Raw genomic sequence first — 25,953 nt, 5'->3', positions numbered from 1 at the left:
GGACACACCCAGGGCTCAGGTCACACCCAGCTTTGAGAGCCACATGGCTATATTCTCACACTTCGAGAAAGCTGCTCGTGTGCCCTTGGGTCTGGCAGGGTCTGTGCTGCCACTTCTGACACCTCCTCTGGTATTTACTCGCCCTGCTCAGATTTCACTGCTGCCTCGCTTCAGGCAAGAAGGGCACCTCGTTCTCTCACTGCCCTCCCCAGTAACCACCATTTAAGAGTCTGCTTCTGCAATTTCTACAGCCACCAAGCAAATCCCGCTGGCACTCTGCTTCCCTAGAGCTTGGCATTGCCACTGAGGGAAAAATTCGGGAAACATAGGCTAGACAAAGAAGTGGAAGAACACATTCAATTTTTTACTGTTGTGTTTTCCAGTGTGGTTTCCAGAAACTTATTGCAGTAAGAAGCAGAGCGAACCTGCCTGCCACGTAGTTTTACTTTATAACTCTAAGAGATGGTTCTGGAAACATTTATTGAGGCTTTGTTAACAAAAAACAATAAAAACTGTCCTCCTTCCTTAGTGTCCCACCAGGCTCATTTCTTTGTGACATGTCAGGGACTTCGATTCATGCTATAAACCTGCCACTTGGCTCTGCAGAGTTCAGCACCTTTCTCTTCTTTGCCTGCCCCCATCCCCCACTCACCTCCCTCTAGCCTGAGCCAGATCCCACTTTACACATAAAGCCTATCTTGACCACTTTGTTTAATATTCAGCCTGCCCAGCCCCCAGGCACTCTAACTCACCTTACCTTGCGCTACTTTTTCTGGTTTTCTTTTTCATTGCACGTGTCTCCTGTTAGTCTCACATAAATTTAACCTTTTAATCTTGGTCATGGTTTATTGTCTGTCTCTACTGGACCCTGTTCCCCAGAATGAAAATGCCACAGGTATGGGCATCTTTCTGTTGCATGAAAAGTAGACTATCCAATTATCCTGCTGGATTTTCTATACAATGTCCAACAATTGGTTTGCAGGATATTTTAAATTCACATGATCTGAGATCACTGCCCAAAAATACAATCCACTCACCAAAGAATTAATTATTGCCCTATAGACTTGTGCTGTCCAATAAGGTAGTCATTAGTCTCACATGGCTATTTAAATGTAAACTAATTAAGAGTATACAAAATTAAAAGTTCAGTTCTGCAGTCATACTAACCACATTTTTAGGTGCTCAGTGGCCAGTGGCTACTGTGTGGACAGCACAGAAATAAAACAGTTCCATCATAGCAGAAAATTCTACTGGATCAATCTGTCAGCTAATTGAATTTTTTTGGTCAGCTTATTGGATTTTTTTCTTTTATTCAATTGGTATCTTTATATTTAGTGTCTACTTTAAGCAAGGCACCGTAATAAGAAATGTGAGTGTGCAGAAAGGATTCAGAGACCTTGCCTTTTTCAGCAAGTGGGTCTGAAGATAAATATAACATGAAGATATGTATCAAGAGCCTTGAGATAGATACAGATTAAGTGCTATAGGAATTCAAAGGAAGGAGAGATTTGTATTTTCCAGTTCAAGGTAGAAAATCAAGGAAGGCTTCTTGGAGGAGGTGGGTCTGCAACAGAAAACTGCCCATTACCTCAGTTCTGAAGCAGCGAACACTCAATACCTTGATAACTAAAGGAGAGACCTTATATAAAGTATAAAGTAATAATCTAGTAGGAAATGTAACTCCAAACATGGAGATTCACAGTTATGGTTCGCATGGCTTTAGAGTTCTACTTTTATTTCTCCCTCGTGGGCTTATTCATCCCTTCTCCTGAGACCATAGAGGCTGACTCACATTGACCTGGCCTTCACCCATATGTGACGAACCCCATATTCCCAGTGGAAAATAAACTCAGGTCAAACAAACAAGGCATGTGAGGAGCACGATTATTCCCAAAGAAAATAATTAAACATCCAAGTAGTTAACACACTAGAGTGGCACTCTAATGCCACTAATACAAGTTGACTATTTCCTAAGGGTTTATTCTGCTACTGTTCAGATAAACTCAGTGAGCTCCACTGGCCACCAGCCACCTCGGTAGATGAATCTTCTATGGTTTACACCAGAGGTCAGCAAACTATGGTCCATGGGCCAAACCTGGCCCACTACCTATTTTTGTACAACTTATGATTTATGAATGATTTCTACATTTTTTTAATGATTGGTAAAATTAAAAAAAGAATAATATTTCATGACACATGAATATTTTATGAAATACAAATTTCAGCATCCATAAATAAAGTTATCTTGACACACAACCACACTCGCTTAGTTACTTATTTGTCTATGACTGCTTTCCTGCTACAATGGTGAAGTTGAGTAGTTGTGACAGAGACCACAGTGCCTGGAAAGCTTAAAATATTTACTCTCTGGCCCTTGACAGAAAAAGTTTACCAACCCTGGTCTATACCAACTTCTCAAGGCACCAGCTAATAATGATAATAACTTCCTCATGCTTCTCAAGCATTTCATGGCTAACAAAGCACTTCCACATGCATCATTTCCACCTCTGCCTTGAATCATCCTAGACTGTGCAAGAGCCCTGGCAGGCTGATGCTGCTTCACAGAGAGACATGAACCCACAAAGCCAACACCCCAAATGAGACCGCAGAAACAGGTCATCTTTCACAAAGGCAATATTCCAGATTGTTTGAAAATGTAGGCATTTTTTCACAGGCTAGAGAACACAGCAGCTGAATTCAGGCAAAATTCAGGCCCATGCAGTATAACAACATCACTAAAACAAAACTGAAAACCAGATTATGGCTTCAGGACTTAAAGTCCTTGTTCAATTGTTTTCTTCTTCCAGAATGATTTGGTCTTTATCATTTTATATCATTTGATGGTGTGCTACAGTTTCACAACTATTAAACATAGCCTAAGGTAATGGAACAATGAAATAAATGAAATTCTTCCTCATATAGTCACAGGGAACACTCTGAAATCTGTTTTTGAAGAATTCTCCTATGTTCTTACAAGCAGAGCATGGTAAAATCGAGTGTAATTTTACATACATTCCAATTAGCCAGGCCATCATTTATTCAGCTTCTAATTTGCGCTTCTAAATATTGTTAAGCACTGTTAGATATTGTTACTAAACACACTTGTTATAAAAGAAATAAACACATTTCTTGATTCAGAGGTGTTCATTTTCTATTCCAGGAGATAGACTCAAACACTCCTAACACAGTGTGATGGATGCTGTAACAGAGATATGTATGAAGTGCTATGGGAATAAAGATGAAGAAATATCTAATTCTCCTAGGGAATGTGGGGAGATGAAGGTTAGGAAAGGCTCCACAGAGCAGGTGCCATGTAAGCTGGGCCAAGAAAGATGCTTAGGAGTTGACCAGAGACAGAGAGACAGTACTGGGGAAGGGGGATCAGAAGATCTGGGACAAGTCCCCGAGGCATGGAAGAGCATGGTCATCTGTTGTGTCTCCTGCTGGGTCCCCAGTGAATGGTACAGTGCTGGCATCTCATATGTGCTCAATAAATATCTGTTGAATGAATGAATATGAGGCCCTTGGGGGCAGTGATAATCCATGTGGATTGGCGGAGTGTGTGTATGTATGCTTAGTAACATGCTACTTGCAATCATGTTAGGGACCAAACAAGACTGACTTTTAATTTAGTATTTCAAGTGTCTGAGGACAAATAAATGGTACTTCTTGGAGCCCTTGGAAAGAACTTATGCTCTTTCTTCAGAAGCATTTCTGAAGCGATCTCCTGTCCTGGCACATACGGTAGACAACGTGTACATTTGACATTCCCATGAAACCCCCAAAACTTCCCAGGACATTGAAGCTAACAGTACTGAGATACTCAACTGTCGACACGTCAGTAATGACCACTTGTCGTTGAATGTCTGGTCTTAGGTAAGACAGGAACTATTTTTTCTCTCACTCTAAAAAGTTGATCACGATTCAAGTGAAAAAGTTGTTATTATAGGGATAATCTTAAATCAACCACTCTCACTCATTTATTTTTAAGGAACATTATTTGCACTTGTTGGTACTTTATTTTTAGCGACAAATTACTTTCAGTTTCACAATAAATTACAATATAATACCTGGGGATTAAGAACCACTGCTTTGAATGGCAATCGAGCTGTGGCATTTGCAGATTGGGCAGTCACGGAGTTGGACAGGATCCGTTCCACATAGTGATTTTGCTGAGGCACAAATGTGAGTCCTGTGGACAGCCAGGTCAGTGTACGGGAGTGAATCCATTAGCTAGCGAGTCCAGTTTACTGCCCACCTTCATGTCAAAGTAGCATTAACATTTTCCACTTGACTGTAGAGTCCCTGTCATTCTTGGGAACTGATTTACAAAACAAAAAAAAGGGCCGGCCTGGTGGCTCAGGCGGTTAGAGCTCCATGCTCCTAACTCCAAAGGCTTGATTCCCACATGGGCCAGTGGGCTCTCAACCACAAGGTTGCCGGTTCAATTCCTCGAGTCCCTCAAGGAATGGTGGGCTCTGCCCCCTGCAACTAAGATTGAACACAGCACCTTGAGCTGAGCTGCCGCTGAGCTCCCAGATGGCTCAGTTGGTTGGAGCCCAGGCTCTCAACCACAAGGTTGCCAGTTCGATTCCTCGACTTCCACAAGTGATGGTGGGCAGAGGCCCCTGCAACTAAAATTGAACACGGCACCCTGAGCTGAGCTGAGCTCCCAGATGGCTCAGTTGTTTGGAATGCGTCCTCTCGACCACAAGGTTGCTGGTTTTGACTCCCGCAAGGGATAGTGGGCTGTGCCCCTTCCAACTAGAAACGGCAACTGGACCTGGAGCTGAGCTGCGCTCTCCGCAACTAAGATTGAAAGGACAACAACTTGACTTGGAAAAAAGTCCTGGAAGTACACACTGTTCCCCAATAAAGTACTGCTCCCTTCCCCAATAAAATCTTAAAAAAAAAAAAAATTTGTAGAAAATGGCACCAGAAAAAACAGCAACTGCCAGTGATGGCAGTAAAAAAAAAAGAGAAATAATCTCAAGGAAGGGAGATCCTTAGGATCCTTAGACTCGTTCATAAACGCTTATGGAGAATCATTAAGAATATGAAGGTCACTCAAAATTTTCATTTCCACTTGACTGCACTGCACAGAAGGAATTTTGAGTTCCATCACCATTCACAAATGCCTCTAGACGTGTCCCAAGTGAAAGTGAAGGGTCAACTGTATCTTCAACACTCCCATTGTGATGTTGTTTTCACTGTGAGTTTGCAGACCCTGAAGAAGGGATTGGCAAATCAAAGATAAACATCAACCAGACCCAGGCTAATTGCAGAAACTCCAGATTCATGAGCCTTAGTAATGAGGTTTCATGCCTTAGAGTAAGTCTTCATTCTTGTCACTGTGCTGTGATATCTTTTCTGAGGAGGCTCGTTTCCTGGGGGCACAGACAGCCTCAGGAGGCCACACTACAGCTTGTTCTCCTCTCTCTACAACTCCGATTCTGGCGCTTAGAAATAATGTGCTTTTCATGATACTTTCTGGGTAAATTTTTCCAAGTGAAAGGTTCACAAAAAGCAGAGATTACCCATGAGCCTTCTGCGTATGCTGCTACCTCTCTCTCATTTCCTTCTGATTCTTAAGCATCAACCATTTCGGAGGTTGCCTAACTTGAGTTCTAAAGTTCAGAGAATTGCTTTTATAGCCAGGAAGCTAGCTAGATTCAGAGTCAGAACTACTATTCAATTTTGAATCATGATGATTCTGTTAGAGCGCATCGGGAGGAAACCATAAATAAAAATCATAGAACTAATTACCAAAAATTAAATAACAGCCCATTTCAATTTCTCAAACTCATACCTTTTAAGTAGTATCTTGTTTTCACAGAGTGCTCCTAATTTTTTAAGGTTTTTAAAATATATATTGCCTAATTTTCTGTTTATATAGATCCTATAGATAATAGCGTAAGTCATAACAATTCAATAGAATATCACAGATTATTATACCAATTCAATAGACAAAATGAAAAGTAATCACTCAGAGCTATGTAGTGAAATTTCCTCTGTTCTTACATTTAAAAATATACATGTAGTTCATGCAGAATCATGTTTTGTCTCGATTCCAAGTTCTTAATGATGTGACCAGGAATTCTGAGAAATTGAGCCATGGTAGGATATCCAGGCCAGCTTTTCTGCCCAAATAAAAACTAGATTGCGTCCTAGTCAGACAGAGCATAGGCCCTATGGACTTTTGAAGGCTCCACAAAAACATCTGAGGTCTGAAAACAATGTAATGGGCTGGTCACTTTGCTTGCTTTCTTTTTTCAGGAACAAGAGAAGAGAATCAGAGAAATTGGGGCTGTGTGAGGAGATGTGTGGAAAAAGATATATGGTCAAGGAAGGTATTTTTTCAAAGTAGGTGATACTTAAGCACATGTGTATGCTGGCCACAGTGGTCCAGCGGGGAGAGAGGAAAGGATGAGGCAGGATAGGAAGGAGCCAGTTGTAGGAGTAAAGTCCCTGAGAAGGCACCAGGGGATGGGATACCAGACAGACACATGGGGATGCTGTGTTAGGTACGTGGAGCTCATGTGATGTGGGGTTAAGAGCTTTCTTCGATTCTTGGATTCCAGTCTTGCCTCTGCCAGTTTGTAGAAGTGTGTGCATTTGTGCAAGTTAACCTCAATACATGGCCCCTCGTGTGTAAAATGGAGAAAATAAGGTCTCAAATGCAACGATGGTTGGGAATATTCTAGTAAATAATGCATGCTACGTGCTTAGCACAGGACTTGGAATAAAGTAAGCATGTCCCAAATGTTAGCTACAATCGTAATAAGTATTGTTGTTGTTAATATTAGGCACAGAGGTTGTGGAAGCAAGATGACAAGTAGATGTATAAATCATGGTCTGTGTCAATAACGAGTTGAAAATTCAGTGTGAGAGAGAAACATGTAAACAATGGTAAATCAAAGCAGAATTGAATCATTGCTTTCATAGCCTTTACATTTCACCCTCAGCAGGCATTTAGAGGACAGTGAGAACCCTGGAGTGTCATTTCTGAGGGGATATGACTGGGCTCCTAGGTGTCCATTTGATCTTTCTCTTTCTCCCTTCACAGCAGGATGGTCCAGTCCACTTTTAGGACTTTGTGGCTCGGCCAGTCTCTAGCCCATGACCCTAACTTTCCCTCCCCACTCTCCTCCCTTTCCTCCACTCTCTGTCCTTCCTCCCTGCAAAGAGAGAAGGCAGCTGCACCTAAACAGGTGGACTTTCCAGGTCTGATTTGCTGGAGTCCCGAGGACAGAGTAATAAGTAACAATCCCTCACACTGTGAAGAAACTAGCCCCGTCTGATAAGCAGATTTCAATCTAATAATATATAAAAAGAACTATACACCACAAACAAGTGGGATTTATTGTAGGTTTGCAAGGCTGGTCTCACATCTAAAAATCAATTAATGTAATCCAGCACAACAACAGGCTAAAGAATAAAAATTATATGATCATATAAATTAATGCAGAAAAAGCATTAGACAAAAATCCTACACCCATTCATGATTTTAAAACATGTAGAAAAGTAGGAAAAGAGGAAAATTTTCTCAACTGTATAAAAAAGATTTGCCAAAAAACCCTACAATTAACATTATAGTTAATGGTAAAAAACTGTATACTTTCTTCCAAAGATCAGGAACAAGGCATGCATATCTCCTTTTACCACTCCTATTCAACATTGTACTGGAAGGCCAGTTAATATAATGTGATTAAAAAAATAATAAAAGAAAATAACAGGTATATGGATTATGAAATTATAAATAAAACTGTCTTTATTTGCAGATGACATGATCGTCTATGTAGAAAATCCCAAAGAACTGATAAAAAACTCCTGACATTGGAACAAGGTTGCAGGATACAAGGTTAATATAAAAAAAGTCAATTGCTTTCCTATATATATGCAATCAACAATTGGAATTTGAAATGAAAAACAATACCATTTACAATAACACACAAAAAAGAAAAACCTAGGCATAAATCTAACAAAATATGTACATAATCTATATGTGGAAAACTACAAAACTCTGATGCAAAAAATAAAAAAAGATCTGAATAAATAGAGAGATAGCCATATTCATGGATCAAAAGTCTCAAATATGTAAAAAGTTAATTCTTCCCTACTTAATATGTATATTTGGTGTGGTGCCAGTAAAAATCAAGCTATTTTTAGATATGACAAGCTGATTCTAAAGTTTCTATGGGAAGTCAAATACCCAGAATGGCAGAAACAATACTGAGAAGAACAAAGTTGAAGACTAACGTTACCTGACTTCAGGATTAATTATAATTTACTAGCGTGTTACTGATAAAAGAACAGATACATAGATCAATAGAACAGAAGAGGGAGCCCAGAAATAGAGCCATGCAAATACAGTCAATTGATATTTGACAACGGAGCAAAGGCAATTCAATGGAGAAAGAACAGTCTTTTCAATACATGGTGCTGGAATAATTGGATGACATAGGCGAAAAAAGAAAGAAAAAAAGAAAAGAAAGAAAAAGAAATCTAGACAAAGATCTTACGTGTTACACAAAAATAAACTCAAAATGCATTATGGACATAAATGTAAAATGCAAAACTATAAAACTTCTAGAAGAAAACCAAAAGTGACTATGGGTTTGGTGATAAGTGTTTTAGAAACAACAACAAAAGCATAATCCATGAAAAAAATTGATAAATTGAACTTTACTGAAATTAAAAAGTTCTGCTCTGTGGAAATCACTATAAAGAAATTGAAGAGACAAGACACAGATTTAGAAAATATTTGCAAAACACATATCTGATAAAGGACTTGTATCCAAATTATACAAAGGACTCTTAAAACTCAACAATAAGAAGGCAAATAACCCAGTAAAAAAAATGGGCAAAATATCTGGAGACACCTCACCAAAGAAGATACACAGACGACAAATAAGCATAAGAAAAGTTGTTCAACAACATATGTCATTAGGAAATTGCAAATTAAAACAATGAGATGCCATTACACACCTATGAGAATGGCCAAAATCCAAAACACTGACAACACCAAATGCTGGTGAGGATGTGGAGCAACAGGATCTCCCATTTATTGCTGCAGGGAATGCAAAATGGCACAGCCACTTCGGAAGACATTTTGGCAGTTCTTTACCAAACTAAACTTACTTTTACAATGTGATCCAGCAATCACACTCCTAGGTATTTATCCGAATGAGTTGAAAACATTTCTATGTAGAAACCTGCACATGAATGTTGATAGCAGCTTTATTCATAATTGCTAAAATGAAAAAATGCATGTAAAGGACTTAGTGCAGGGCCAAGAACACACGGCATATAACAGATGCTATTATTGTTTTTTTATTATTGTCCTCAAGGACTATATTTCGTTCAGTTTTCACTTTCAACCTTCTGCTCATTTGATAGGAGATCTTGGACAAATTACTTAATATCGCTAAGTCTTTGTACTGTTTTACCCAGTGAAAGAAAACTATAACATTTCTTGTGAAAATTAAATAAGATTGCATGTAAAAGATGCTCACTGTGGAGCTTGGGATATAGCATGTAATCATAAGAGTTATGCTAGCCATGTGACTTGAACCAGTCTGTTTATTTGTAAAGTAAATGAGAATAATAATACCTTTCTTACAATAATAATGGGAATAATAATATGTTTCTCACAATAGTAAAGCATAAGATCACAGTGACCTGGCGAATTTAAATTACTTGTTCAAGATCACATGGGTGGTTATTAATGGGTTAGGACTCAAGGCCAGATCAAGATTATAGGTGCTCAAAAAATGGTGGCTATTAATTATAGCTATTCTCTCTCTCTGTCTCTCATTTTCTCCTCCCACTTCCATCTCACACACACACACACACACGGAGTAATTCTTATGTGGTGAAAAAAAATTAGATCCCTAATTTTTCTAACAGCCTGCCTTCTCATCACTGGGTTTCAGAACTGGCACTCTGTCCTCTCATCCCACATCGCCCTTACCCCAACTTGAAACTGCTCTTTCCTGCTTGTGTACTGGGCGCCAAAGGGCAGGGGCGTTCCACCTGCCTGGGACATGATTCTGCACTGAAGAGAGGGTAGCCCAGCTGAGGGTGGCTGGATAGCCCAACAGAGATGAGGACATGCAAAGAAGCAGGAGGCGGCAGCAAGTAGGGGTTGCCATGTGTTTTGTCAGACATTGTGCTGGGCACCTTTCGTCCCTTGTCTCATTTAATTCTCACAAGAGGTTCTGATCCTCGGTGTCCTTGGGCAGATGGTGAAACTGAAGACATTAGGGAATCCCTCAGGGAACCCATGGTTCCTCTTCAGACACTGGATGACTTTCTAGAAAGGGAGGGGAGGAGTCTATGCTCCAACTTAGTTCCCCTCTGAGCAGAGGCGGGGCCTGTTAGTTAACAATAGGTGTGAACGGAGAGTGAATGTTTTCATCAAAACAGAAGGGATGTGTCAGAGGAGCAGAGGGTGTAGGTGCCCCTCCAGTAAAGGAAATGGGGGTTTCTGCGATAGAGGTGGGAAAATGGAGTTCCTGGGGCTGCTCAAACAACACTCTAGAGACTACATGGCAGCTTCCATCTGTGGCCAGTCTATGGATTTTGGAAGCAGACAGGTCTGAGTTAGAATCCCGTTTCTGTGACTCACCACTTGCAGGACCTTAGACAAGTTCCTTAGCCTCTCTGGGCAATAGCTTTCTCATTTGTAAAATGACTATGGAGGAGAAACTGTTCCACGATGTGACCCCTGCCGGATCAGTAAGCTGGACCCGAGTCAGAAGGGGGAGATTGCTTCCCATAAGCCCCCATAGAGATCGTCTGATTACAATGGATGTTTTCTTCTGACGTAAATCAGTACCTCTCTGCTGCCTCCCATTACGCACTGGTTCCTGGAACAGGCCGTTGTTCTGACCTGGTCAAGTATGTAATTTCCTGTACCTGGTGGCATTCATATACCCATGACTCTTCCCACCTTTTACTCTACATAATTCTTTGGCACCTGTCAAGTGGCGTGGAGTATATCCACTTCGTTTTGCAGCTGCCCAAGATGCACCTCTTACGTAAATTTTCCTTAATACACTGTTAATTGCCAGTCTGGAGTTGCCAGCCTCTTTCTTCAGTCTTTCCTTGCCCTCCTCTTATGGAAGTAGAGTTTCGGTCTCGGGGCTTTTTTCCGGGTCTGAGTGTACTAACAATGAGGACAATCCCAAATGACTAAAGTCCAAAAGGACAAGCCTGGATTTGTCGCGTCCAGCGCAACACGGGCAGTGAGGGTGCGAGAAGGGGCGGCTTGGGTTAAGTTTTTAAGAAAGAAACAAACAGAGACTTAATGCAGTTAAATCTCTCCGAAGGCCAGGGGTCTCTCAGTCTCAGAGGACTGGAGCCCAGAATAAGGCCGACTGGAGGTTTTTATTGATAGGTATACAAATACAAGAAAGTAACATTGTTTCTTACACGGTCTGTGAGACTCATACATCATAGCAGAAAAATGTTTATTCCAATCACCCTTTATCTATAAACAGCCAAAGCAAAAGGTCCCATGATGTCTTACTTAAGGTATGTACCCTCTCAGGGTCAAGTCTCTCATATTATAACAGCTCCGTTGAGATAAGTGAGATAACTGATCTTTGTTGTCCTCATGACTTCTCCCACAAACAGGTGCCAGGGAAAAGCCAGAGCCGGCAACAGCTTTTCCCAGGCAGGGGGAAGGGGAGGCCAGGCTCCTTCCCGTATTTTTCTAAGGCAGCTCCTTGGGGGTCCCCACTCGGTTCCGCCTGGCTTAGGTTGTATATCCTGTGAGATATCTTACCCGTCTTTGGCTGCAAACCGTCTTTTGGGGACCAGACAGAGAGACATAAGGTGTAAACACAAGGATGGAACAGAGTCCCAGAAAGGCACAGTCTCACCGACTCTCCTTTCCTTAAGGAAAGACACGGGGTGACAGTTGGCTAGGCTGTTGTGTGACTACATGGATTAAAACGAGGTCCAATAGCATCTGATTTTTGAACAATTGCTCAAAATATCATTTTTATCATCACTTACAAAATTCAAATCAAAGCTAGACATAAAGGAGCTCCATGCCCTGTTTGGTTTCCAGGGGGCATACCTCAATGGGAACCACGTGGATTCCAGAATCAGGTCTGGTGAGGCCAGGGTAGCTCTGCCTCTACCTGTTCATAGTATACCTGTTAGTACCAACACTGTGGGATTATGAGAAGCACCCAGTGTAATCCACCCACCTTTTGTTCTGATTCCAAAAGACTTCTACTGGGCGCCTGCTATGTGGCAGGTTTTATTCCAGATGCTGTGGATACAAAGATTGAAGATGTGTGGTTTCTGTTTGGCTGTACCCTAGCTCAGTAAGATGAAAGGAAGACACAGACTATGCCCCTAAATGCTGAGGCTCATTCATGGAAGGCACAGAAGGCTCCGGGGAGAGGGATACAGACAGCGGTTACCACACAGGAGACAGATTTCCCAGAAAACAGCTTACATAACACTGGTATCAGTTTTCTCCTTCACGCTTTCCCCCATGTACCGAGGTAAATGAACCAGTAACAGAACACAGCTCATTTGATTGTTGGGAAAACCCGAAAACATCCCAAGGGAAGGAAGAACAGCATGTCTTGTGTAAAGAAAGACTTGAAATTAGCGGTCCGCCCTGCCTGGCGCCTGGGGATGCAGCACTGGTCTCCATGGAGGGCTCCCGTGACCAAGGCAAAGGCCCATCCCCTGGGCTTGGGAGACGTCTGCTGGCTACAACAGAGCCAGTGCCTTTCTATGGTCTAAGTGGGGGAGGAAATGGGAAAAAGAAGAGGATCAGGGAGAACAGAGGTGAGGAGAGGGAAGGAAGGTAGCAAGAGTCCTGGATGTCGGGCTTGCCAGTAAAGTCAATCCCTACCAGGCTCTAAATGCTTCTACAGGCTTACAAAACACTTGAAAGTGCTGCATTTTAATCTTTTCTTAAAATTCTCATCCTCTCATTGTCACATTCTGAAAACGCTGGATGTGACTCTCAGCTGAGGCACGCACTAGCTCTGTCACACTGTGTGAGTTCTTGAACCTCAGGGAACCTGTGTGTCATCTCCCGTCAAGTGGGCATAATGGCCCTGTAGGGAGGATTAAAGGAGCCCGAGTGTGTGAAGCAAGGCTCACATTCATTTCTACGAGCAATTTGTGGGTTTCCTTCCTTGCGTTACTTTCAAGCTCTCAGTAGCCAATGGGAAATTGAAAACATTATCCGACAAAAGACATGAATTCAGGAAAGTCTCACCAGGGTTCTGAACTAGGTTTTGACACCCAGTTAAGCCAAGAAAACCAGCACTAACTCACCATCTAGTGTGTGTGTGCAGCTCAGTGTTTGGGACAATCCAACATGTGATGGGATGAAACACACAGCTCCTCTCCCACGATTTGCACAAAGTTCCTTTGAGGCCACCATGGACTTCTTCGTGGAGACCGTTCAGTGAGCTCATTGTCAAGCCTGTTTCTGCAGATATTTATTAAGCAACTAGAATCTAGGGGAATAGTCAACCAGATTCTTATATGTGAGCAACTGTCATGGCAATGCAGGGGCTTGGTGATAAAAAGCAATGTGGAAGGGAAGACATAAAAAGCCAGGAGAATCTCTGACCCTCTAGGACGCAAGCTGAAAAATATTTTCCACTTCTATGTACCAATTATTTTATGTGCATTTATTTAATCCTCCTACAAAATCCTACACAGTAGGAATTTTTATTACCATTTTACAGATGAGGAAATGAAGGCTCAGAGAGTGTAAGTCACTTGCTCAAGTTCACACATGTAGCAAATCCAGGTCTTGATTTGAATCCAGTTCTCAATCCAGTCCTCTTTTTCTCTTATATTATGCCTCTATTCCCTAGGAGCCTAAATTTCTGGGAAATAAATGAACTCCAGTGATAAAGCAGCATATTTCCCCAGGTTCTTTGCTCTCAATCCCTTCCTCCACTTTCTCTGGAAATAGATAATAAAACCATCAGAATCCCTGAGGCAGCCTTGGGCATCCTTGCACTGTAGTCAGCACAGTGGATTTTTGCTTTCCCAACAGACTTTGCAGAAAGAACACTACTGGTCAGCTCAGTTCAGCACTTCTCTGGCTCCCTTTTTCTCCCACAGGAACTTGCGAGCGTCTGTCTGTGTGTGTGTGATCAGTCTGGCTAAAGAGTTACATGTGTTAGCACAGAAGAAGGGAGCTTTGATGCGAGCTCCACGTCTAGCAAAGCCCTCTCTACTGCCGGGCTCTGTCTTGAGCTCTATGTCTTTCCTCAAGTTCCACAAGCCGTCTCACTGCCTGCAGTGCAAAAGCAAATGAAGCAGCAGGCTCAAAGGGTAATCACTCCCTCCCGGCACCCGCAGGTGGAAGCAGCAAGAGGATGCTGGTTATTCCATGGTTCCTACCTTTAACTTCCTTTGGTGGAAGGTGTCTGGATTCTTGCTGGTTTACATGGTCCATGTGAACCATTGCTCCTTTGGAAATAAAAGGTGACAACAATGAGGTGAGTGCACGTTACAAGCCAGGCTCAACTTAGAGTGAGCAATTACATCCGATCATAGTTTGCAAAGTATACGCATATTTGTCATGTCACGTCCTTATTATATGAATCTTATGATCTGTACACAGCAGGAAGAAGTGTCCCTAACAACAGGTACTTGGCTTGCTCAAGGTCACACAGAGCCATCCATGTCTCTGGGCTCCTGGTGTGGATGGCCTGCAAATGATGGATGTTCCCAGATGACACATCAGATCTCTCTGTGATGGGATCTCCATGGTTCTTATATAGGCACCTCTTTATCTCCAAGTTGGGCCCATCAACAAGGGTCCTCTGAGTGTGTGTCCAGCTGGGCTATTCTCTCCCTCCTTTTACCTCTTTTTCTGACTTGTCCTCTTTAATTCTGAGCCTTGACTTCCTTCCTGGTTGGCATACCTTTCCCTGCTGTGGTATTCAAGGCTAAACAGCATGTGGACTCTACTGAATAGTTACTGTATACAGATCCACACACAGTTGGGCATGCTCAGAATACAACGGTCCACGCAGCACTGCCGGTGCCCGTAAGTGGATCTGTGACCATCGTGATGCGATGGGTGGACGGATCTCAAGATGCTGCTGCCTCCTGCTGGTTAAACTAAATCTAAACCTGTCATTTCATTTTACAATCTATCCCCGTCGTTCCCATCTTCTTTTTCTTCCATGTATTGAAGGCTCATTTATTGAATGATCCATTTTACATACCACCTTTGTCCATTATATTCAATTTGCATGTGTATTTGGGTGTATTTATGGCCTTTCCATTCAGTTTCACTGATCTGTTCATCTATTTATTCACGATACTGCTTAATTTTTATAGCCTTTTAATACAGTTTTTCATATCTGGTAGGTATGGTTTCCTTCCCTTACTCAACTTTTTCAGAATATCCACAAGCACTCTTGTTTGTCTTTCTATTTGAATTTTAGAACCCCAGAAGAATTTTGTTGGTATTTTAATTGGAATTGCATAAATTTATAGATTAATGAGGGATCTTTGATAACTTGAGGATGCTGTTTTCTTAGCCAAAATATGTCTTTCTCTTTGTTCAAACCTTTGGGGTCTTTAGATTTCAGCTGACCTATCAGGCATGATTCTTAGGTTTATTCCTAGATATTTGATTTTGTTATGTACTTGTAGTAAATGGGGTATTTTATTACCTTCTATTACATTATCTAGCTGTTATTTGTATTTGTGATAGTTTTTTATTTCTACACATTAATATTTTACTGCCTTACCTCAGTAAATTCTCTTACTGTTGACAATAGTTTTGAATTTAATTCTCTCAGCCCCGAGACCGAAACTCTATAAGCATATAAGTTTATTTAGCTTCATAAATAATATTTATTACTCTGCATTACTTTCAAATATATTTTACTTTCAAATGCTATAATGCAATTTACTTGTTTTTTCCTAATTAGCTAGTACTTCCAGAACAATATTAACTAATAGTAGTGATCGTGGAGACAACCAAGATGGCGCAGTAGGTAAACGCTGTGCTTACCTTCTCTCACAACCACATCAACATTACAACTAATCTACAAAACAACCATTATTGAGAATTGCCTAAAATCAAGCTGAACTGAAGCCTTTCAACTAAGGACTTGCAGAAGAAGACACCCCCAGACTGGTAGGAAGGGCAGGGATGTGGAACGGGCTGGTCCCACACCCACATGTGACCATTAAAGATTGGGAGGGCTATTTCGGCTGAGGGGGTCCCCCCCATCCCCTGAAGGAGCAAGAGATACCAACCCCACGCCAGCCCAGCGTTCCAGTGCCCGGGAGAGAAGTCCCCATAATTTTTGGTTCTGAAGAACAGTGGAGACTGTGACTGAGACTGAGAGTAGCTGCACTCACAGGCACTCCTCTTCAAGAGACCACACAAGGATTTACCCACCAGTGGAACCACTCTCTCTGAGCTCCAGCACTGGGGCAGCAGCTGGAAAGGCAGCAGGGAAAAATAGTGCGGAATTGAGTTATCTGACTTGGGACGGGGTCTGGAGTGGCAGCTTTCTCTCAGACGGAGGAACTGGTGGAGGCCATTGTTTCTTTGCTGAGCCCGACCCCTTCCTGGCATGTGAACACAGGCGGCTGCCATTTCTGAGTCTCTGCTGATTGTTTGCCACATCCTAGCAATTTGAGACCTGGCCCTGCCCAACTTTCGGGCCCACCAGGCTTCTTTCAGTGTTTTTTTTCATGCAGACCGCTTACCTTGGCTCAAGCTGCACTTTCCTATGGTCTCTCAAAGGTTCTTGGAACTCAGACAAGCAGCATCTGGCTTGAGCGTGTCCTGTACCTCTGGCTGAGCAGCCCTAAGCACAGCACTAGCAGCAGCCGGCCTTGGTTCACAGCTTGGCCTCTCAAGGTGTTTCCAAGCACAGCACAGGTGGCAGACATCTGCAGATTTCTTTCTGGCTCCTGCTAGGTGGCCTCAGGTGGGGTAGAGGCTGTGGCTGAGATAGACCTACAGCGGACCCCCTCCAAGGTAGCCCTGGGGCTGGCGCCCCCAATGACCAGCTTCAAAATGAGCTGGAGCATCACCTAGCCATCTCCAAGTATGACACACCCAAGGGATGGGTTGGACAGGCACCAGAGTCCTGCTGAGGGAGATCCTGCTCTGTAGGGTCAGCCCCTGCACAACAACCCTTCCACTGTAGTCAAGGTCAGTCCTCACAACCAGTGAGCCCAAGGGTCAGTCCCTCCCACTGATATGCAATTATCAACCAAGTCTCAACTACAACAGGAGGGCACACACAACCCACACAAGGGACGCACTTGGAGTGTGTGGCTCAGGTGACCAGAAAGACTGCACCACTGAACCCCACAGTACACCTACTACATAAGGCCACTCTACTAAGACCAGAAGATATAGCAGCCTTACCTAATACATGGAAACAAACACAGGGAGGCAGCCAACATAGGAAGACAAAGAAACATGTCCCAAATGAAAGAACAGAACAAAGCTCCAGAAAAAGAACTAAACGAAACAGAGATAAGCAATCTATCAGATGCAGAGTTATAATAATGCTCAATGATCTCATAAAAATGGAGATAGAAACCATAAAAAAGAACCAGTCAGAAATAAAGGATACAATAATGGAAACGAAGAATATACTATAGGAAATTAGCAGATTAGATGAAGCAGAGGATCCAACCAGTGATGTAGAAGATAAGGTAGCAGAAAACACCCAACCACAACAGCAAAAAGAAAAAAGAATCCAAAAAATTGAGGAGAGTTTAAGGGGCCTCTGGGACAATATCAAGCGTACCAACATTCACATTATCAGGGTACCAAAAAGAGAAGAGAGAGAGCAAGGAATTGAAAACTGATTTGAAGAAATAATCACAGAAAACCTCCCTAACCTGGTGAAGGAAATAGCCATGCAAGCCCAGGAAGCATAGATAATCCCAAACAAAATAAACCCAAAGAGGCCAACACCAAGACACATCATAATTAAAATGCCAAAGATTAAAGACAGAGAGAATCTTAAAAGCAGCAAGAGAAAAGCAGTTAGTTACCTACAAGGGAGCCCCCATAAGACTGGCAGCTGATTTTTCAACAGAAACTTTGCAGACAAGAAGGGATTGGCAGAAAATATTTCAAGTGATGAAAAGCAACGATATACAACCAAGATTGCTCCTCCCAGCAAGGCTGTCGTTTAGAATTGACGGACAGATAAGGAGCTTCTCAGACAAGAAAAAGCTGAAGGAGTTTGTCACCACCAAACCAGTATTACAAGGAATCTTAGAGGGACTTCTTTAAGATGGGAGGGGTGTTAAGGATGGGTGAAAGGGAAGGGATTAAGAAGTACAAATTGGTTGTTACACAGTAGTCATGGGGATGTAGGGTATAGCATAAGAAATATAGTCAGTAATATAATATTGTAATAACTAGGTGTGGTGACAGATAGGTACTAGATCTATCAGGATGATAGATTGGAATGGGGTTGGGAGCAGGGTGAAAAAGGTGAAGGTATTAAGAAATACAAACTGGTACTTAATACAGCATGGGGAATATAGTCAACAATGTTGTAAAGATCATGTAAGGTGCCAGATGGGCACTGGACTTAGCAGGGGGATCACATCACAGTCTGTGTAGATGCCTGACCAATGTCCTACACACCTGAAGCTGAAGTAGAATAATATTGAATGTTAACTATAACTAAATATGTAGGTATATAGTCACGGGACATGGAGTACAACATAGGGAACATGTCATCCTTGTCCTGTCCCTGAGTTCTGTACACATACTTATAAATTCAGTATTAATAAGTAGGATGGGCTACGACACATATCTTTTAACATGTTAAAAAGTGTTCCTTTATTTCTACTTTGCTAAGAATTTCTCTTTAACCAAGAAAGGAGGAAACTTACCCTTTAAAATGTTCTATATGTATGTACGTTGTATCACGAACATTGCAGTAGCGTATTAATATGTATAATTTATAAGTAAATTAATGTAAATATATTGGGAGATGCCAATTTTTTACAGCTGACCCAAGCATGCAATCAAAAATGTTAGGAGACCCATGGGCTTAAAAGATTATACTAAAATTAGTTATATTAAAATATGAATGTTTACCACACACACTTTAATCTTTCTTTTGGAATGTAGAAGGCACTGCAGGATCTTGAAAGCTTTAGGAACATCATTATGGATATCGGCTATCTTATCAGATTACGGAAGATTGGTTAACTGAGGATTAGTCATTGGAAGGCCGTGGATCTCCTCTGAAAAACTCTGATTTTTGTGGCCCTCTGGATGTCTTCCTCTACATCAGACACCTCCAGTGAAGCAGCAGTAGACTGGGCTCCCCCAGCCCCCAAACCCCCCATCGTGTAGTCACCACAATATGACGTAGGCAGGTTTAGAGGGGGGGCCAGTGTGGCCTGGATCTGGCCTCTCTGGATCATGCTTCACACAAGTAGAGTTGTCCTGGCTGAAAGATGCACTTTTTGGCAAAGGCAGGGTGGGAGCAGACATACTTACGGGCAGACCAGTCAAAGGGTGGGAAGGAACCAAACCTCATAAAGATCCACTGCTTCAGTACAGTGGGACTTCCTGTGGGGCCACTGCCAGAAGTCTCCCTGATTTTGAAAAGTAAAGAAACACCGGTATCCTTTTTAGTCATAAAAAGAGATAACATAGCTGGAGGGATAAACATCTCAACCAACAAATTTTTTTTTTTTTTTATGGGATGTCTGGCTTTTTGCAAATTTTACTAAACCAAGACATGTGTTCTTTTCAAATTAGTACATGCAGTGCAAAAACTCAAAACAATATGCTGATTTATGCCATAAAGATAATTTCCATGCTAACTGCAGTTTATTTTACATTTTCAACAAGAGTAGAGAGTTGGGGGTGGGGGGAGCTGGATCTCATACAGGTTTGGAGATGAAAAGTTTGGATTCACATCTAGACTAGAAATTCAATCTCAGTCTCTCTCTCTCTCTCTCTCTCTCTCTCTCTCTCTCTCTCTGTGTGTATAAAATTGCAAATTTAATTCAACTTTAAAAATATTGATTGAGCATCATGAGAACACAGAAGCAAGATAGGATGTGGTGAATTTTAATCTATATGGGGATTGGATACATGTACATGTGGAGCACTTAACAATTCTTATAGAATTTAACAATGAAATTAGGAGCATGTTGTGAGAGGTCAGAGAACTCATGATTGCTTATTGGGATTGTGTCGATAGGGTTCCTATAAGTATAGCAGAGCAAGGGAGGAAGTGGGACAGATGGCTGTTAGCTCCCTTCTCCCAGCAATGTTACCGGTGCCACAGGTTCAAGAGACCTGCTCAACTTTTAATGCAGGGGATTTCAGAAGGTCTGTTTTGATGTTCTCACCATGGGATGTGAGGGAAATCAGAGCTCCTATCAGCTTTTTTGTGTCCTGCCAGTGTTAAGGCCAGAAAGAATAGGTAACAACCGACCACCAACTGACAAGGATGATTTGGGCTGTAGGATTATGGAATTTCGTGTCATCTGGCTAGTCAGAGCAATAGAGTCAAGGAAGGAGGTCCCCAGTGAGCATGTGAAAAGATGTTCAAATGACTAGTCAAGAAAGTGCAAATTAAAACGACAGTGATACCACCCCATAATCATTAGAGGGGATAAAACTTAAAGACTGTGATCGACCATGCCGAATGTTGGTGAGGCGATGGAGCTACTGGAACTCGCATACATTTCTGATGGGAATGCAAAACAGTACAACCATCTGAAGCGCAGTAGGGCAGTTCTTGTAAAGCTATCACACACTTACATGTGACATGACAATTGCACACCTAGGTGTTTTCTTCCCCTTTCCATGTCCTCAGAAAGACATGCACGTGAATGTTCATGTCAGTTTAATTTATAATAACCCCAAACTGTAAACAACCCGAAACAGGTGAATTGATAAACAATGCATGGTATATGTAAGCTGCACAGTATTACCCAGCAAAAAAATGGAATGAACTATTGATATATCCAATAACATAGAGGAATCTCAAAAATGTGCTCAGTAAGAGAATGATTCCATTTATGCGGTATTAAAAAAACAACAACCCATTAAACTATAGTGAAAGAAAACAGATCTGTGATTGCCTGACACTGTGGTATTAAAAAACAACAACAAACAGAACAAAACATTAAACTATAGTGACAGAAAGCAGATGCGTGGTTGCCTGAAGTTGCTGGTGCAGGTGGGAAGCTGACTGAGAAGGGACACAAAGGTGCTGCCTGGAGTGAGGCACATATTTTATATCCTGCTTGTAGTAGGGGTTACACTGCTGTATACATTTGTCTAAACTCATCAACATGCACACTAACAATGGATGCATTTTGCTGTATGCAATTTATATCTCAGTAAAGCTGATGCAAAAAAAAAAAAAAAAAAAAAAAGGAGGCACCCTAATGAATGGGCTTTAGGGACAAGTAACCCAGAGAGAGAGAGAGAGAGAGAGAGAGAGAGAGAGAGAGAGAGAGAGAGAGAGAGAGAGAGAGAGCATTCACTTTGGAGAGAGCGCCTTGCAAGTGATGGGACAGTGAGCAGCTCATCCCCAGATCCCCTAATACACCGCCGTAGGAGAACTGAGGCCGTCATAGGCTGGCACCTGTGGTGTACCATCTGCTTGGTCTGACAATTCTTTTGACACCTGACTCAATTTACTGGCTCCCTCCCTTGAACAAGAGACTTAAGCTGGGGTCTAATCGTGTTCAGAAGAGCATTCCTCACGGGCCCTGTGCGTCCTGAGGAGCCTCTGCTCTGAGAGCACGTCCAGCCTGAGACCAATGTGGGCGGCCAGGAGAAGATGTGCAGCCCAGCAAGCGGTCCTCTTAGGAAAGAAACCGCTGTTCGGAATGCATAGCTGAGTTTGGGAAAATCCAGACAAACTCTCCCCTTACCTCCAAATTTCTGTGGCCAACTCAGTGAGCCACATGGTACAGTCCTGATTGGGGAGTGGGGGAGATTCGCAACTGTGAGATAGATCATAATCCCCACTAAGTATGTTATGAAATGTAAATTATAGTTATGGAACAGTGAAAATTCACATAATTACACCAAAATGAAAAGGGAAACAAAGTATGACTATGAGCAACATCTTGTGGGGCAATTACCACAACCAGATGGAAGTAAATTGTTCCCTAAGTAGAATAAGGCACCTTTCCAGACGATTCCCATGAATTAATCTCATATACACATTAAGCTCCCTATCCAAAGCCCATCTAAAATTATTATTTTCCCTTCCAATGAACTATTTCCCCCCACTGTGTGAGATACCAGTATGTTCCTGGCTAAGTTAACAATTATACAAATTTCAAGAAATCTTTGTTTTTAGAAGTTTTTTTTTTTTTTTTTTTTTTTTAAGCTGCCTTAAGTACATTTTAGATAAATGGCAATAAAAAGGAAACGAAGAGTTAGTTCCTAAGGACATAAAATCTTAAATGTAATGGTTTAAGACTGGTTGTAGGGTTCCAAAATGATTTCTTTGCTCACTGCACGGGCCTGCATTTGCGAGTTAGGACAGCTGGGTCCAGTCCCTCCTCTCTCATTAGCGAGGTGTGTGACCCCCAGCAAACCTAACCCTGGTCCAGTGTCCTCCTTGGTCAAACAAGAGTGCTATCCCTTTCCTAACCTAGGTCAGCAGGTAAAGAGCTTCCATTGAAATATTGGATGTGTAACACTGAAAAATTAAAAATTTACTATGAATGTAAAGTGGGGTTTATTTTGCATTTAAAAGAAAACTTAAAATGTCATAAACATAGTATATGTGTTCTCAGTGTATGCATATGTTGGAGGACCCGGTTTCTAAAGCAATCATCTGTCATCTCTTTCTTTTCCAGTCTGTTCGCAATGAGCACAGGGGTTCAGCATCCTGTAAGAGCAACACTCACAGTTGCCAGGTTGTCAGGAATGTGACTGCTCTAAATAGTTTTAAGTGTCACACTAGGGTATTAGAGGAGTTACTTTATTGCTAAAACAAGAAACTGGAAACCAGAGCCTAGAAATGGCATCAAAATGAAAACTTCAAAGAGAGAGAGAGAAAAGAAAGCCATTGGGTCATAGAAATACCACAATGACTAACCCTAGTATGAGGTCTATATGCCATGTAATGAAGGCTACAGCAGTAAAACAATAAAATAGAATGTACCCAGGTCTGTATTGTCTTTAGGAGAGGAAGACAGTGCCATGACCTTGAAGTCTAAGGGCTGGTTTTGGCATTGCCTCAGACTATCTCCTGTCTGGTCCCTGACCTGCTGGGCTTCTCTATTTCCTGCCCTGCCCTCCACCTGTCCCTCGGCTCTCTCCCTGTCACATCACATCTGAGGGGAGACATGACTTTTGGTTTTCTCTTTTAGGAACCGTAGGGACACATGTGAAGTGTGTTTCTCTTTGTTGAGTGGTTTCACTTAATTGAATACATGTTATTTGAGTCCATACTGTTAGACGGGAGATACAAAGGTGACCGACCAATAGACGGCCTTTGTCCTCATCTTGCTGAAGATCTGAAGGTTGGTCAGGCTAAAATAAAACACACTAAGAAGGGCCTGCTCTGTTGAGGACGGAGAGAGCACATCTAGTCATGTGGATCAGGAAGGTTTTATGCAGAACTTCCAGTCACCTGAGTCAGGCCTCCCGTGGAGAGGGAGATTTCCATAAACAGGTATGGGGGAGGGAAGGAGGCCCTACAGCACCAGGAAACCCACACTAAAGGGCAGAGGAGCACGAGGCAGGCTTTAAGCAACAATCTATCCTGTTAGGAACGCAGCCTGCATGCGTGCATGTGTGTGTGGTTGGGGCGACAGTGGGAGCGCCTCTGGAAAGACAGCCTGTGGGTGCACCGGAGCATGGGGTATCTTGAAACCCGGACGAAGACTTTGGCCTTTATGCTTTAGGCAGTTGGCGAGATACTGGTATTAATCTACTGATCAGGGAACCTCACTTGCATGGGTTTGTGCTCCCTGTCCCATCGCCCCATGAGCACCCCTAGCCCCAGTAAGAAGGCTTGGGGAGCCGCCCAGCTTCAGGGTCCCTTACACACCCTGTGGCGGATTTGGTGGTGGGGATGCTCAGTGGGGGAATTCCAACCTCTGTACCCACCAGCCCCAGGGACAGCTCACTTTGGGGCCTGCATCGAGCTTCAGACCCTGACTGGCTCCAGGGACAAGGATATGAACAAGGTGCTACATGGTTCCCTGCTCAGGGCCCACGATGACCCCGGCTTCCAGGCTGGGCAGGTGCCAGAACTGGGCAGAGCTGGACCAGCTACCGCAGGGCCATCGAGGCTCAGCTCAAAAGGTGCTCAAAGTGCTGGAGTTCTCCAGGGCTCAGTCACCGCCTGCATTACTAACAAGAAGTGAGGTCGAGAGGAGCTTTTCTAAACCACCAGTTATAAAAAATAAATAAATGTCAATCAATCATCCTAGAGGCAAGACCAATTTTTCTCTCCTCTATGCTCTCTACAGAAAATGTTAAAAAAAATTAAAGCCATATGACAGAGTGAAGAAAGCGTGTGTGGCAAAATGTAGAAAGACAGTATCCTAGAAACGTGCCTCAGGTACAAGCAATGATACATTATTTTCCTAAATTTTGCAGTATTTGTGGCATTTGTCAGCTTTTTACATTTCATAGTCTATTGTGATGTCTCTTTCATTCAAAGTAAAGTTACTTTCATATCTAATTTTGTATTTCAAATTTTGTATTATTTTTCTTAACAATTCCCCAAATTGTATAAGTTTGAGCCCACACAAACTTGAATCAGCCCTTGGATGATTCCAACATATTAGCTCAATAAATATTTGATTAATTATAATTGCTAAGTACCCGTATGACTGAAGAACACCAAGGAAATAAAATGCATTTCAAACAAAGAGACAAAATAAATAACTGAATTAGTAGCTTGGTTGGAAGATCACTATCCTTGTGACTGGGATCTTTTAAAAATTAGGACAATGTTGAGCTCCAGAGGAATTCCACACCAGCCCATGGAAGGGCCAGTCTGCCAACAGGAAGTGGCTTTCCAGTCAGGGCTCTGCTAGAGGCAGTCATTTGGCATTAATAATTTCTACTGCCGTTTCCATTCATAATTTTCAGCAGATTATTTTCCCAATCAAGTTTCCCAACTTTAACTTAGTTGGGATGTATAAAGTATTCAAGAAGGAGGGAAGGCATAATTTAACTCATCATAGGCAAACTTTACTCGCCAAAGCTTAAGAATGCTAGAAACAAACCACAAATTGTCTCAGAGTTCTAATTAAACTCCAATTAAATAATTAATTGCATGGTACAATTGCTCAACTTGCTTTATTTTACAAAATGGATCCCTTTGCGCATTATAGAAACCTGTTTGAAAAAGAAATTTAATATGTGTGAGTTTGCTCTACTTATATGAAATAATGATTTATTAGCCTGGATAGTGCTGCAGAGTTGTAACTTCCCAATGTTACAACTTCTCAAAGTCTTTCAAAATCCAAAACATATAAATCAATAGTTTTCAAGATACTAGACAGCAACAAAGGAAGGACAGTCATCCCTGAGAGATGGGATCGCTACAGTCCTTGAGAGAATTTCCAGGACATCGTGCACAGAGCGGGGACCCTAAAGGAGCCCCATAATCTCGAGCTGAGAAGACAAATTGATCAACACAATCACAATCAAAATCCCAGCTGGATGTTTTGGGTAGAAATTTTTAAAAAACCCCAAACAAACCTGATTTCTAAAATTCACACGGAAACACAAAGAACTAGAATAGCTAAAACACATCTGACAAGGAACAAAGCTGGAGGAGTGACAGAGGAAAATACAAGGAGCATCTTAAGTGCAAGTACAAGACAAAATAGTATATACACAAGATCTATATCATTTTTGTAATTATGTTTAATGTTAAAATAATATTCTATTCAGGTGGCTGATGGCTCAGTTGGTGAGAGCGCAAGCTC

General features: G+C 42.0%; 1 protein-coding gene across 4 annotated transcripts in view; it reads right to left on the bottom strand.

Annotated features, from left to right (window-relative positions):
- Window positions 1-18,743: 18,743 nt before the first annotated feature.
- The window catches only part of LOC109452892 (regulator of microtubule dynamics protein 2), a 68,602-nt gene continuing 61,392 nt past the window's right edge, over window positions 18,744-25,953 (bottom strand). For 2 of the 4 annotated variants that reach the window (XM_019742177.2, XM_074331901.1), the window contains exon 12: window positions 18,746-19,614. In XM_019742177.2, the coding sequence (XP_019597736.2) occupies window positions 19,437-19,614 (178 nt within the window). In that variant the 3' untranslated portion in view covers window positions 18,746-19,436. Of the gene's footprint in view, window positions 19,615-25,953 lie in introns of all 4 variants that reach the window. The other 2 variants (XM_074331902.1, XM_019742207.2) reach the window with 2 other exon arrangements.

This window comes from Rhinolophus sinicus, linkage group LG05 (genome assembly GCF_036562045.2).
Source record: "Rhinolophus sinicus isolate RSC01 linkage group LG05, ASM3656204v1, whole genome shotgun sequence".
Taxonomy (NCBI): domain Eukaryota; kingdom Metazoa; phylum Chordata; class Mammalia; order Chiroptera; family Rhinolophidae; genus Rhinolophus; species Rhinolophus sinicus.
This window is presented reverse-complemented; position numbering and strand designations above follow the sequence as displayed.